The sequence below is a fragment of the Thunnus maccoyii genome, chromosome 2 (genome assembly GCF_910596095.1).
Source record: "Thunnus maccoyii chromosome 2, fThuMac1.1, whole genome shotgun sequence".
Lineage (NCBI taxonomy): Eukaryota > Metazoa > Chordata > Actinopteri > Scombriformes > Scombridae > Thunnus > Thunnus maccoyii.
The window spans coordinates 33,116,776-33,129,532 of record NC_056534.1 but is presented as its reverse complement, the minus strand read 5'-3'; the positions used below and the strand labels follow the sequence as shown (position 1 = coordinate 33,129,532).

At 39.5% G+C, this 12,757-nt stretch overlaps 1 protein-coding gene across 9 annotated transcripts in view; it reads right to left on the bottom strand.

The window, feature by feature from the left end:
- The window catches only part of LOC121887251 (zeta-sarcoglycan), a 368,949-nt gene that overhangs the window by 11,369 nt on the left and 344,823 nt on the right, over window positions 1-12,757 (bottom strand). For all 9 annotated transcript variants that reach the window (XM_042397929.1, XM_042397955.1, XM_042397937.1 and 6 more), the window contains one exon: window positions 9,153-9,276. In XM_042397929.1, the coding sequence (XP_042253863.1) occupies window positions 9,153-9,276 (124 nt within the window). The remainder of the gene's footprint in view (window positions 1-9,152; window positions 9,277-12,757) is intronic.

The window sequence follows — 12,757 nt, the reverse complement described above, 5'->3', positions numbered from 1 at the left end:
TTGTTTCTGACGTAGGAAAATACAACCCTCGGTTGAAGAACAAATGGTATTATTGACAGAAGCATTGTCTGGTGAGTCATAGTTGGCGAGGCTGGCTCCTTAGGTGAGAAGTCAAGTAAAATCAACTCAGAAACACACTTGAAGCCACAGTAACATATGTTATATATATATATATATATGATGTGCTGCACCACTTCCTGTTGATGGAAATGGTGTGAAATGATGTGCACCATGTTCTGAGCTTTTTATATATAGTATAAATATATCATCTTCAGTTCTGTGTTGACAGAACACAGGAATACACATTTTAGAATATATTTAATCAATGTTTTATAAAAGTAATCTAAAGAGATGAGGGTTTTAAAGAGTCTGCTTACTCACTTGCCTGAAGAGTGAGGAAAAAATAATGTATGTAGTCTAGAGGGGTCAGCCGTAAATAGGGACTGTAGGGATTCCAAAGTTCTATGTGGAACAATCTCGGGACCCTTTTCACCCAATTTGCAACATGCAACCTGCAATCATTTCCTCTCACTCATTTTGACACTTCCAGTAATCAAAACAAACACCACATCCATGCATGCATGCGAACAGGTCCCTGATTAATTTACACCTAAACACCTCATGAGAAAAGTCACCATAAAAACAATCTCCAGTTAAATCTGCATGTGTTATATTTAGAGAGAGAGAGAGAGTGAGAGAACAATGCATATGATAAAAATAAACAATGTTCTCCAAGGAAAAGCTTTTAGGGTCGGTCTGTCTATCTGCTACCACAATTCCAACCAGTTGTCTGGAGCACTGTCACTGTCAGCAAGTGACAAAATCATATCTAGGCCTGCACGAATGCAGCATGATTTACATTGACATGCAGAAGGAGGAGACTGCAAAACCACAGGCTTAAGGTTATAGTATGTGGCATTTAGACAGTATTTTTCAGTATTTGCAGAGCGTGTTGTAGTATAACTCCCTGCAGAGCTTTTTCTGTGCTGACGGCTTTTTAACAAACAGCAAATAAGCAACAAAACGTAACCATTTTGCACACTAATTGGTGCTCTTGTGTATCCCACTGCACTGGGCCTTTTCCGCTTGACTGCAAATGTAGCCTTTCTGACACTATAAATGTATTAAGGAAGAGAATATTTGATTTCTAACTCTATGACAAGGATCCTGTTTAATATTAAAGCTATAATCCAACAACTCAGAGCCATCAGAAGAAAATAAGTTAACTTTAGTGACTGTAGCCAGCCAACTTACAAAATATTTAAAACCAATTTCTCTGACTTATTATGGCTGACAATTTACAATGATAGAAACAAGACTTCTTTTCAGCAAATGCAGGTTCCATGTTTCAGTTTTGCGGGAATTACTATTCTCTAAGGAGTCGGTGAGTGAGCCGAAACAGCTTCTCTCATGAAGAGACAGAGAGAGGATGAGTGATGTGAAAAAGTTGCTGAGAAGAGGTGTGGGTGCATTAAGTGCATATGATGACATGAGTGGAGGAAGGGATAGACGGATGAAAAGTTAAAGATAAAAATAATCAACAAAGAGATGAGGCAGTGAGAGAGTGAATGAGACGGGAAAAGAGAATGGATGGCAAAGAAAGATGGAAAGAGGTGAATGAATGTAGGATAGAAAAGGAGATGGAGGGAGACAGAGAGAGAGAGAGAGAGAAAGGGAGTTGATAAAAAAAAAAAAAATCCAGGAGGACTGCAGGAATCCTGAGAGGATCTGTCAGCTCTCGTTGGCTTTGATTTTAATGGAAGCCAGCGCTCCCCTACCTCTAACCCATTTGGCCCTAATTCCAGCGCTGCTTTCCAAACTTTTTAAACTTTAATGGCCCCTTCTTAAGTGCCAGCTGCTGACAACATTGATTTGGCTTTAAGCCTCACTGTCCCGCACGCCTTTATTTTCTCCTGCAAAATCGACAGAAACATCTATTTTCTGCCATCCTCCTCCACCTCCTACTCATCCGATCCTCCTTCTATCCTCCCTTCATCCGCTCTCCTCTGTTCATTTGATGGTGTCAGCGGTGGAGGGAAAGCTTGTATGAGAATGGATGAAAAGAAATGCTATTTGGATAAGCTGTTCTTTTTAGGGATGTATGTAGGTATTTTTTGCCACTTCTTTTAAACGAGCTTTGATTGGCAAACAGAGAGGAGATACTTCCTTTGCAGACTGTCGGTGAGTTGATTTTGGGGACAGGCTACACACTGATGCAATGACATGCCGTGTTGTTTCCTAATGTGACACAGCACGAGTACGTGAAAATAGGTACATAAGAAGGGAAGAGTGTTGTGTCATCTGCAATATCCTCTTTTTTTTTAGTATCAGACTTCAGCTTTGCTGAGTGTTCACTGCTGCATTGGACTGTTGGACTGCACTTTGCAAAGACAACAGCTCATTGAACAGGATAGCGAGCCCACCATGTCTTTACCACTGAGTTTCCTGCTGATAAAACTGGGGAAAACATAAAAAGCATACAATAAAACAATTACACTGGATTAAGAAAATCTTGCCAACATGTTTATTTATCACCTTTATAGCCTCAAAGGACGAAATGATCACATGATTATAAATTATTCATGACCAGTTCAAATTCTTGACTCCTGAGTAGTCAATAAAGTAAAAGCCTCGCGGTGCAATTAGGTCTCCTTGTTGGGAAGGTGAGTGTCTTTTGGTTGCACTGACCAATCAGGCAAAGATTTCAAATTATCAATCCAAGTTGGCAAAAGATAAAAAGCAATTATCAGCACCATATGCAATAGATTGCATCCCAGCAGTGGAAGTCCTATCACCCTTCAGCGGATCGACAAAGGCAAGCATCACTGGGTAGCTCCCACACCCCTGGTGATAACAGGATCAGCATCTTGGATGTTAAATGATGCACCTGAACCGTTCAGGAAAGTTTTGAACCTTTACCTAGAATATTGTTATTTTAGATCAGAGAAGTTTTCTGTTTACCCGGCCCTCGTGATCCAGAAGCCTCCAGACATAGAAAGGCATACTGACCGCTGTCCAGGATTCGCCTACCTCAAAATAATATCGCAAAATGGGTCCATACTGTCTTTGAAAATATGAACACAGGTCAACTAACTGTTTGAAATTTTACTAGAACAGTATTTTGTTTCTATAGGAGGACCAACAGAATTCATTTAATTGTATTTTAGAAACAAAAATGAACTATGGTGTTGCTGAATGATCCTGTGGATTTACTTCCCTTCCTCCTGAGTACTGGTATTACTTGCATATCATTGAGAAAAAAGAAAAAAATATATATCTATATGTCTTTTTATTTCAAGAGGTATGCTGAGTCAGATGGGGCTTACAGAGGGGGTCGTTGCAGGAAGATGTGAAAGACAAAAGCTTTCTTGAACTGTCTGTAATGAATCACTGTTGTGTAATATCAAATAGTGAAAGGGTATCAAAATTAGATATAAAAATTTATATGAAAATGTCACAGATTATTATAATATTTTTCAGAAATGTCAAAAAAACTGGCTGTGAAGTCGGATATGTCACCTTTGTAGCGATCAAATATGCTTCTCTAAGCTCAAGGATAACATATGTCCTCATATAAAATGGACCCTTATAAAATGGATTGCTTGATGAGGAGACCGCTCTAGACGTTGCGTCAGAGGGCAGTGCTCTCATAAAATGCTTTAGGGGTACAGTGTAATAACTAGAGAAGAGCCAGCACAGGGCTAGGGCGAGTAGAGAGTATAGTACAACAGCTGTGATAATCTCTATATGGCTGTAATCTGCATGTACGCTGGCTTCTATTTGTTGAACTGAACTATCTGTCCTCCTGTCTGTCTGTTTCTATCTGTCTGTCTCTGCCTTCCTGAGTCATTACTGATTGTGAGAAATCCTGCATATTCCTTTGAATGGTGAGAAGTGACCACTTTCCTCCAAAACAATCAGGTTTTCAAGTGGCTGAATTGCACATTTTTACAGGCAGAAGGCAATAATTTGCAGGATAATGATTTGCACCCAAAGTGCAAAATTTCACACACTATCATAATACATGAATAATATAACCTGGAGATGTTCTTTGTGCGGTCGCATCAAATTTTTTGTTATTTTAGAATTCAGTTATGTACCTGTGAATGGGAATGGTTACAGGGGAAAAATCAAGGGGCAGAATTTGTTTGACAGAAATTAATGGAAAAGGCAAAGCATGAAATAAAAAAAAAGTGACATGCAAATATTTTCTTTATTTGAGGGTACGTTTGTGCAGAGAGAAGTGTGTGTGTGTGTGTGTGTGTGTGTGTGTGTGTGGGTGTGTGGGGTGGGGGGTGGGGGGGGGGGGTGGGGGGGGGGGGGGGGGGGGGGGGGGGGGGGGGGGTTGTTGTCCTCCTGAGGGAAACTTTTAAGTAGTCTGTTCAGATATGTTTGTGCAAAGAGGTGAGAAGCAGATTCATTTAAAATAAATCATTCTGACATCAGATATTGTCTATTTTCATCTAATGGTAAACTGATGGTGATCTAGGCTGGATGTCAGCTGTTGTTTAGTAGCTTTGGACTTGTGAATTCAAGCAAAAGTGATCTTTAAAGTGTAATAGATGATGTTTTGGTGTTGAATTAGGTGTTTTTAATAAAAAGGCTCATTAAAACAAACACTGCACACATTTTGAATCGTGGTGTCACCAACTGGAAATAATAAATAACTATATCTTGAAAATGTATCAGGTTTTCTAAATGTAAATCATATCTTTGCAAGCCCCTGTAGGGGATCTGACATTCAGGTCAGGGGTCAGGGTCACTTATAAAACAGCACCTTTAAACTTGCTCCAGGATACTACAGCAGGGTGGATGCTTGCTGATATGGTGCTTGAACAGTAGGTTTGACATCTCTGAGCACAAAGATACTTGTCAGCTATAAATAACATGTATTCTTCTGTAAAAGTGACAGCTGGACAGTCAGAAAGACTTAAGGTGTTTTTTAAGGAAATCCCATCATAACCAGTCATATATGAACAACACAGATTTTCATTTTTAGTGCTGCAAAAAACAAGAAGTGGAGTCGATGTTCTAATCTAATTTCTTTGTTAACAGGAAATTTGTGACATACAGTATGTAAAATACATCATCTACTTTGATGAGACCATCTATCATTCCTGGAGCAAAGCTGCGAGTCACCCCACAGACATCTTGCAACTTCAGCATAATTTCAGCATAATTCTGAAATGAACACAGAAACAAAAAAAAAAAGACACATCACACAAGTTTGTGCTATCCTGGACTAGTAGGGACTAGAATATTCTTTCAAGGGCAGTTGGCATATCAGATGGTGTTTTGTCAGGCACTGGTGTGCCTGAAGGATTATTACAAAGAGAGAATCAACCAGAGGAAGAATATTTCCCCAGTTTTTCCACTACAGTAATTAGTTTGGGGTACAATCATATCTTCTGCCCTCCACTCTTTCCCCAAAAAGAGGTTATATTCTAATGGCTTTATTCTTTTCAAGTGTAACTTCTTTCTTTGTTTTTGAAGCATTAGGGAAAATGCTCTACAGCTGAAGTTTATTATATCAATGTACTCTAACTCTCAAGCTCACAGTACAGTTTTCCTTTATGACGCTGTAATTATTTGAATTTTAGCCTTTCTGAGCAAATTTACACATGCTAACAAGGCTACTTGAGGTCTTAATAAAGCTGTACCGTAGTGACGGTTTTGTACATTTGGCATAAGGGTGCTGTAGTAAACGCTGACAAGGTTGAGAAGCAGTCCACCACAAGTCCTTCATTTTTTCTAAGCCTCTCAATGGTATCAAGCGTTGCCAAAGGCCCACACCACAATCCTTGTTACACCCGGCTTCATGCTATTGTTCACCATAAATAGGGAGACATCTATTTATGCAGGAATGACAGAGAGAGAGAGAAATAGGGGTAGAGGGACTGAGAGACAGAGGGAGATAATGGATGAACAAAGAACAGAAAGAGACAAAAGAATACATGAAACAGAGAGAGAGAGAGAAAGAAAGGAGGTAAAAATTATAATCCCCCCCCTCCTCCCCTCTCTTTCCCTATTAAGTGACAGCCACAGTGATGTATAACCCTGGCAGTGGAAAGTTAATTAGATAGGCTGGGTTACTCAGAGATGAAGGACTGAGAGGCTGAGAAGGCGAGGAGGGAGGAGGAGGAGGATGAGAAGAAGATGTAGAAGAAGAAAGCTAAACAAAATAAAAAGAGAAGAAGAGAATGGAGGAGGAGGAGGAAAGGGGGTAGTTAGAGATGTGTGTAAGGGAGGAAAGCAGAAGGTGGGGGAACAAGGGAGAGAAAGGATGGAGAGGAGAAGAGTGCTAATAAGGGAAATGACTGAGAGAGAGAGAGAGAGATGGTGAGGGGAAGAGGAGAAGTTTAAATAAGAGCAAAGAGTCTAGTTAAAACAATATGACATACAAGCCACAGTGTAAGAAGGGTGCCATTACTGTTGAGTATTTCAAAAACATAAATTATCACAACAGCCTCAATCACACTCTGGCACCGACACCCCGTGCGCTCGACTCAAGGACACACTTTAACATGTCGTCTGCACCGCTGAGCAGGTGATTGGATGTCTGCCCTCCATCAAGGAAGTGCATGACATAGACCAAAAGAACAGGATAAAAAACAAATGCCATCAGAATTGCACACTCAGGCAACTATCTGCCCGCCCCAAAAACATGTTTCACTGGAAGACAGTATGCATTCACTGGAACCAAGACTAGCCCAGGGATTACAGTCTGTCTGGACATCCCTTCACCCCTCACAGACCACCCTGTAATCTCTGGTTGCTACAGAGTCTGTATGTGGCAGGGGGGGTGGGAATTAAATCCATCAAATACTGTAAGTAATGTAGGAGTCCCAGCATGCACTGGGTAAGAGGCAGGTCACCTTTCTATCACAAGGCTGATACATATAGACAAATAAACACAGCCCCATTCACACCTGCTGTATGTGTGAAGAACCACATGGAGGAAACCCACAAGGAAAAGTCCAGAAAGACCCCCACCTGTCCAACAGTTTGACCCCAAACTACTAATTTCAAGTATAAAGCACTCAATATACTGATTTTGCTGCTACAATTTCATAATTTGTACCCTCAAAGTTGTTCCTTTTTCAATAATTCTCTTTGTCTTTGCCCCAGTCAATGAGAGAGAGGAGATATGTGGACACCCTTAGAGCTTTTGGCTGTCTTTGACATTCTTCAAAAGCATTGCATGCAGTTTCTGGAGTACTTCATGGCTATAGATGAATGTAAAAAAAGTGTTTTTGTCACTGTTTTAGTTTAGTGTAGTAGTCATTTTGCTTTTACTCAAGTACTAAGAAGGTTTGGCATTAGACATTAAGGTAATATCAAATAACATCTGCATAAGACCTTTACAACCATGTAGGAATAAGATTTACTAACTCTAACATAAAAACACTTTCACTGATCCATCATAGCTAAGTTAAAAAAAAATCTATCAATCCACCTGAATTATTATTGGTGCATTATGGTGTTTCTGCAGCTACTTTACTTCTGGTTGGATATTTAATAACATGCAATAATAAAAATATGAGTACATATTATCAAGAGTTACCAAGAGTTTTACTTGAATACAATGGTGCAGTTTAAAATAGGCTACTTTTGACTTCTTAATAACATTAAACTTTTTGTGCTTCATTAAACATTCTATTTCTTCTAGTGCTTAATTAAACACAAGTTCAAATTCAGCACAATAAAAAAGTACTTTTAGTTGAGGAAGACATTTCTATACTCTTTTGAGGCCTGATTCACTCAGACATACATGTTTCACAATGCTTGCAGACCACAGTATACTGTAACTGTCTTTGTTCTGGCTCATAATCTATGTTCAGTATTTCATGTTGTATATAACTACCTCACTGGATCAAATATCTCTATGCTCACTTCTCCACAGCTGTAATATACTGTATGCCACTCTGCCTGGCTGCATATATTCCAGAAGATTCCACCATCTATTGTATATCTGACATTCTCCCTTATTATTTTGTTGCCGATATGCCAGAGCTGTCCCAATATTTTGGTGACGTCTGTGTGCTAAATTTAACTCAGATATTTTAGCGTCTGGTGATATGGATGCAGTTGTGTACTTTTTCTGAGTAAGGCCCAGTGGACAGAGACAAGATAAGGAAATAAGAGGGACGAAGAAGTAAGGAGGAGAAAAGAGGAGCAGGAGGAAGAGAGAAGATTGTGATAGAGGAGAGGAAATGAGAAATGAGTTTAGGAGAGGAGCATCAAACTTTTTCTGTTGTTTTGTAAGACTTCTGTTATCTGTGCATGTGTGTGTGTGTGTGTGTGTGTGAGATTACGGCTGCATGTGGGGTTGTATATAAGAATGTGAGAGTGTATGTATTTGTGATAGAAAACTGTATGTATCTGTGTGTGTGTGTGTGTATGACTGACAATGACAGTGAGTGTGACGAGAGGGGGCCATTCTTCTGTTAATTACTGAGTTAATGACACATTATGCTCTAGCGGACATGCAACATGGCAGGCTGACACACACACACACATACATACAAACACTAACACAAGGATAATGGCTAAGTCTGCTTCGGTGCTCACGCAACGTGGCAGGCTGCTGTGCAAAGAGCTTGACAGTGAGATAGCAGGCTAACAATGATACACACACATACAAACACACACACACACACACACACACATACACACAGCAGCAGCAGCAGCAACTGACAGGGAACCTCATCAAACCAGCTTTAATGAAGTCACTTCTCCCAAATAGAAGAGGGGAAGAAAGGAGTGATGAGAGGAGGAGGGGAGAGAAGGAGGACAAGGTCGCCTGGATTGATGACGCTCATTAGCCTAATAAGGTACTTTAATGAAGCGGGCCCAACACTATAGAGTGCCACAGAGTCTAAAGACACACGCATACACCTCACTGGTTCTGCTAGTTTGTGTTGTCCCTTGTATTTACACATGAACATAGAAACTTTCATCCACTTCTCTTCTCTGTCTATTTCTCTCACATACCCACACACACACCACAACACAAACACACAGACTCGATTCATATTTTCAGGTGTACTTAAAGAATGCAGATCAATTAATTCCCACAGATATACTGAATACACATTAAAATACACCGATACAAATCAAAAAGATGGAAAAAAACACATGCGCACACTCACCTCTCCTTCTGAGGACTGCAAGAGGAGGTCTTTCCTACAGGAGGCCGTGAAGTCTCCCACTCCAGCGTTGACCTCCACCCCTCTGGGGGCTTCCAGGGTCAGGGTCCGGGTCGGCGACTCCAGCCTGAGAACCATAAATACACTTTAGTCATGCTGTTAGCAGTCGAAACACACACCTGCACAGACATACAGTATGAACAGACACGGTAGTTTTAGCCTGATGCTTTAGCTTCCATTAGACTATTACTACAAAATCAATAATGAGTTGACTGTGAACAAGGTTTTCAATCCCCAAGCTACTCAATCAAAAGCTGCAGAAGATTGTGATTGTACTGGTGAAGTTAATATAACAAAGGAAAAATCAGCATTCGCTAATTCAATGTTTAATCTTGACTAAAGACCTTGGTGGAGTACAACACCCTGGAGTTACACAAAGATAAACATTAAACAACATCCTGCTGCTTGAATAGGCAACTGAACAGTGAATTAGTGAGTGCTGTTTTTTTCCCCTCACATCGTACCTTTTTGAACTTCCTGGATCCTGTTGGATTTGAGAAATTATGGGTAGAGCACATTTGTTTACAAGCAGCTTCTACAGTAATTTAGTCTCTTAAAATGATACATAATAAAGCAAGTACGATTTTTGAGCCAAAGGTATTGTACCACTGTCATTACATTTGCTAATGTATGTGGGCTAATATTGATACATGCCTAAATGACCAGGCTCCAAAGATGTTCAGTGACATGGTGAAACCTCTCAGGGTTTCAGGCTCAGCAACACAGGGGAATTCAGGGAATTGTAAGGTGCTCTTTCTTATCTGTCTTCCTGTCATCTTGATATCGTACCCCGAAAATTCTTTAAAGAGGTCCCATCTGTCATTGGCCCTGCTTTACTCACTATTATAAGCATGTCCCTCACCTCTGGCGATGTCCCAAATCAATTTAAGTCAGCTAGTGTCCAGCCCCTTCTAAACAAACCTGGCCTTGATCCATCTGTATGGAACAATTTTAGACCCATTTCAAAATTACCTTTTATTTCCAGAATACTGGAGAAACTTGTTGCTGAGCAGCTTCTTCAAGTTGTTGAAGGGAATAATATCTTTGATAAATTTCACTCTGGCTTTTGCTAACACCACAGCACTGAAACTGCTCTGTTACAAGTCACAAATGACATCCTTGTGCAGGCTGATAGGGAGGTATACTCAATCTTGGTCTTACTCAATGTGAGCGCTGCCTTTGGTATCTCAGGGAAAACTCTGGAGTGCTTTGTGTCATATTTATCAAATAGATGTTTTTCAGTCTATATGGGTAACTATGTGTCCTCATCTGCTCCACTGTTATATGGGGTGCCCCAGGGGTCAATCCTCGGTCCTATTCTTTTCTCTTTGTATATGCTTCCTTTGGACCAGATAATCAGTCGCTTTGGTTGTATATACTATCATTATTACGCGGATGACACTCAGCTATATTTTTCAGTAAAACCAGATGATTTTATCAACCTAGACACTCTCTACAACTGTTTAGCCACAATAACAGGACTGGATGTCTCTCATTTTTCAGCGTATTGACCCACTTACGTCAACCACCTATGTCAAAACTAAGACTAGGAATCTTGGCGTCATGTTTGACCCTAAATTGAAATTTGAATACCATGTCAACAAATTGGTTCAATCCTGTTTTTTTCAACTAAGGAACATTGCAAAAATCAGAACATTATTATCTGCCACTGACTTAGAAAGTATCATTCATGTCTTCATTTTTTTGCACCTCAACTGCTGCAATGTCCTTTTCACCTGCCTTAGTCAAGCTGCCCTGGCATATCTTCAGCTCGTACTCTCATATTTTTTGAATGTTTTTTTTTGTATGTATCCAAAATGTATTCTCAATTTTAATTGTTGGCTGGTACTGGGGATTAATCAATGATCTCCTTACCTTGCAAACCGTTCTTAAAGAGGGACCGGTCATGTAGTGATGAATGATTAGATGATTTTCATCAAGTGTTTTTGCTATTTTAATTATATCATTGCTTGTGTTTTATCATTCTGAATGTGTTCTATAAAGACAAACATAGTGGTGGGCATCACAAACTAGCTTAGACTATAAATGCTGTGCCATGTGGCACAGGTCCATGTTACTGTATGTACTTGTCCCTATAAAAATAAAGACATTTAATAAACTGTAATGCAAACAGCATTGGACTATGGTTGTAGAGGAGGTTCAAGGTGTGTTTGTTGGTATTTGACCCAAACAGTTTTTAGGTAGATAATGTACACTGTAGAAAAATTAATTAAAAAGGGTAGCTCAGACATTTTACACATCTTTACACAACAGATAAGAACCAACACATCGCCTGAGAATAGTTGCAAGTTACAGTTTCCTGATGCATGAGTTTTTGTACGATTTTCTAATCATTTTACTGCATAGTAACTCTATCATTGTCTTTGAGAAGACCTACAAAAATGAATATGAAGAATGAGGAATTGTTACACTGCCATGCTCAAAAGTGCTCTGGCCATGGTTGGCGTCACTCCCCTTGGAGTGTGAAGGGTCAGTAGCTAAGTCTGTGATTCAAAGTTGAAAACAATATGAGATGATTAAACAGCTTGGTGGTGTTAGATAAGCACAGTGCTTCGCCCAAGGGCATGTTGGCGAGTGAAATTAAATAAATAGCGCTTACAGCAAAGCAGACAGAATTACAATTTATAAAGTGGGAGTATAAAAAAATTAAACAGCGCATTCACAACAAAGATCGAATACGAAAAAAATTCCTTACTATAGGGGCTCTTTTCCAAACAATCTTTGCTCAAGGGCACTTTAGAGGGCTGGTTTCCCAATCCCTACTGAGAGGTTGAAGGGATTAAGCATTCAAGCCAGAGGATAGATTAACTGAACTCATGATGTCCAGTCTGTGGCCAAGGAAGAGGAACATAAACAAGAGAAACCTGTGCCTTGCCCACAGGCACTTTGGTCAAGGGTAATCATACCGAGCTTCCTCTGTTAATGTCCTTCAGCTGACTAGAATCCCCAGGATGGAGAAAATATATTCCCTTCATAAAGACACACTGGCAAGGATTAATTCTACAGCTCAGAGTTTCAATCTGGGGAACTAAATAGTAGCAGACCAAAAAAAAGCTCCTTTGGCAGAAGTTTTCCATGTTTGGTTGCACACAAGTAATGAACAAGCACTTAAGAAGATATTTCTGTCTCAGTGTTGCCCCTTTTCTGTTGTTAGGTTTATTTTCAAGGTATTTATTTTTTATTAGTTGGTTACTTTATTGAACTGCAAAAACCTTTCAACTTGAAAAGTCATTTGGTCAAGTATTGAGTCTTTAAATACACATTTTTAGTAAAAGCATCAACAAGTTTAATGAGTAAATATAATTTATTTCAAATGCAGTTTCCATGGATTTCAGACTTTTCCTTCATTAAGTGGCAACAGCCTGAAGTGTAGCAGATCACTAGTATCAGGATAATGTCACTTGATTTAAAAAAAATGGTTGAAACAAAGTGGTTTTGTATCAGAATTAAGTCATCTAACTCAACTGATTTGCGATAATTGTTTTAATGGAAACAGGAGTTTATAACTATACTGAAAGAGAATATCA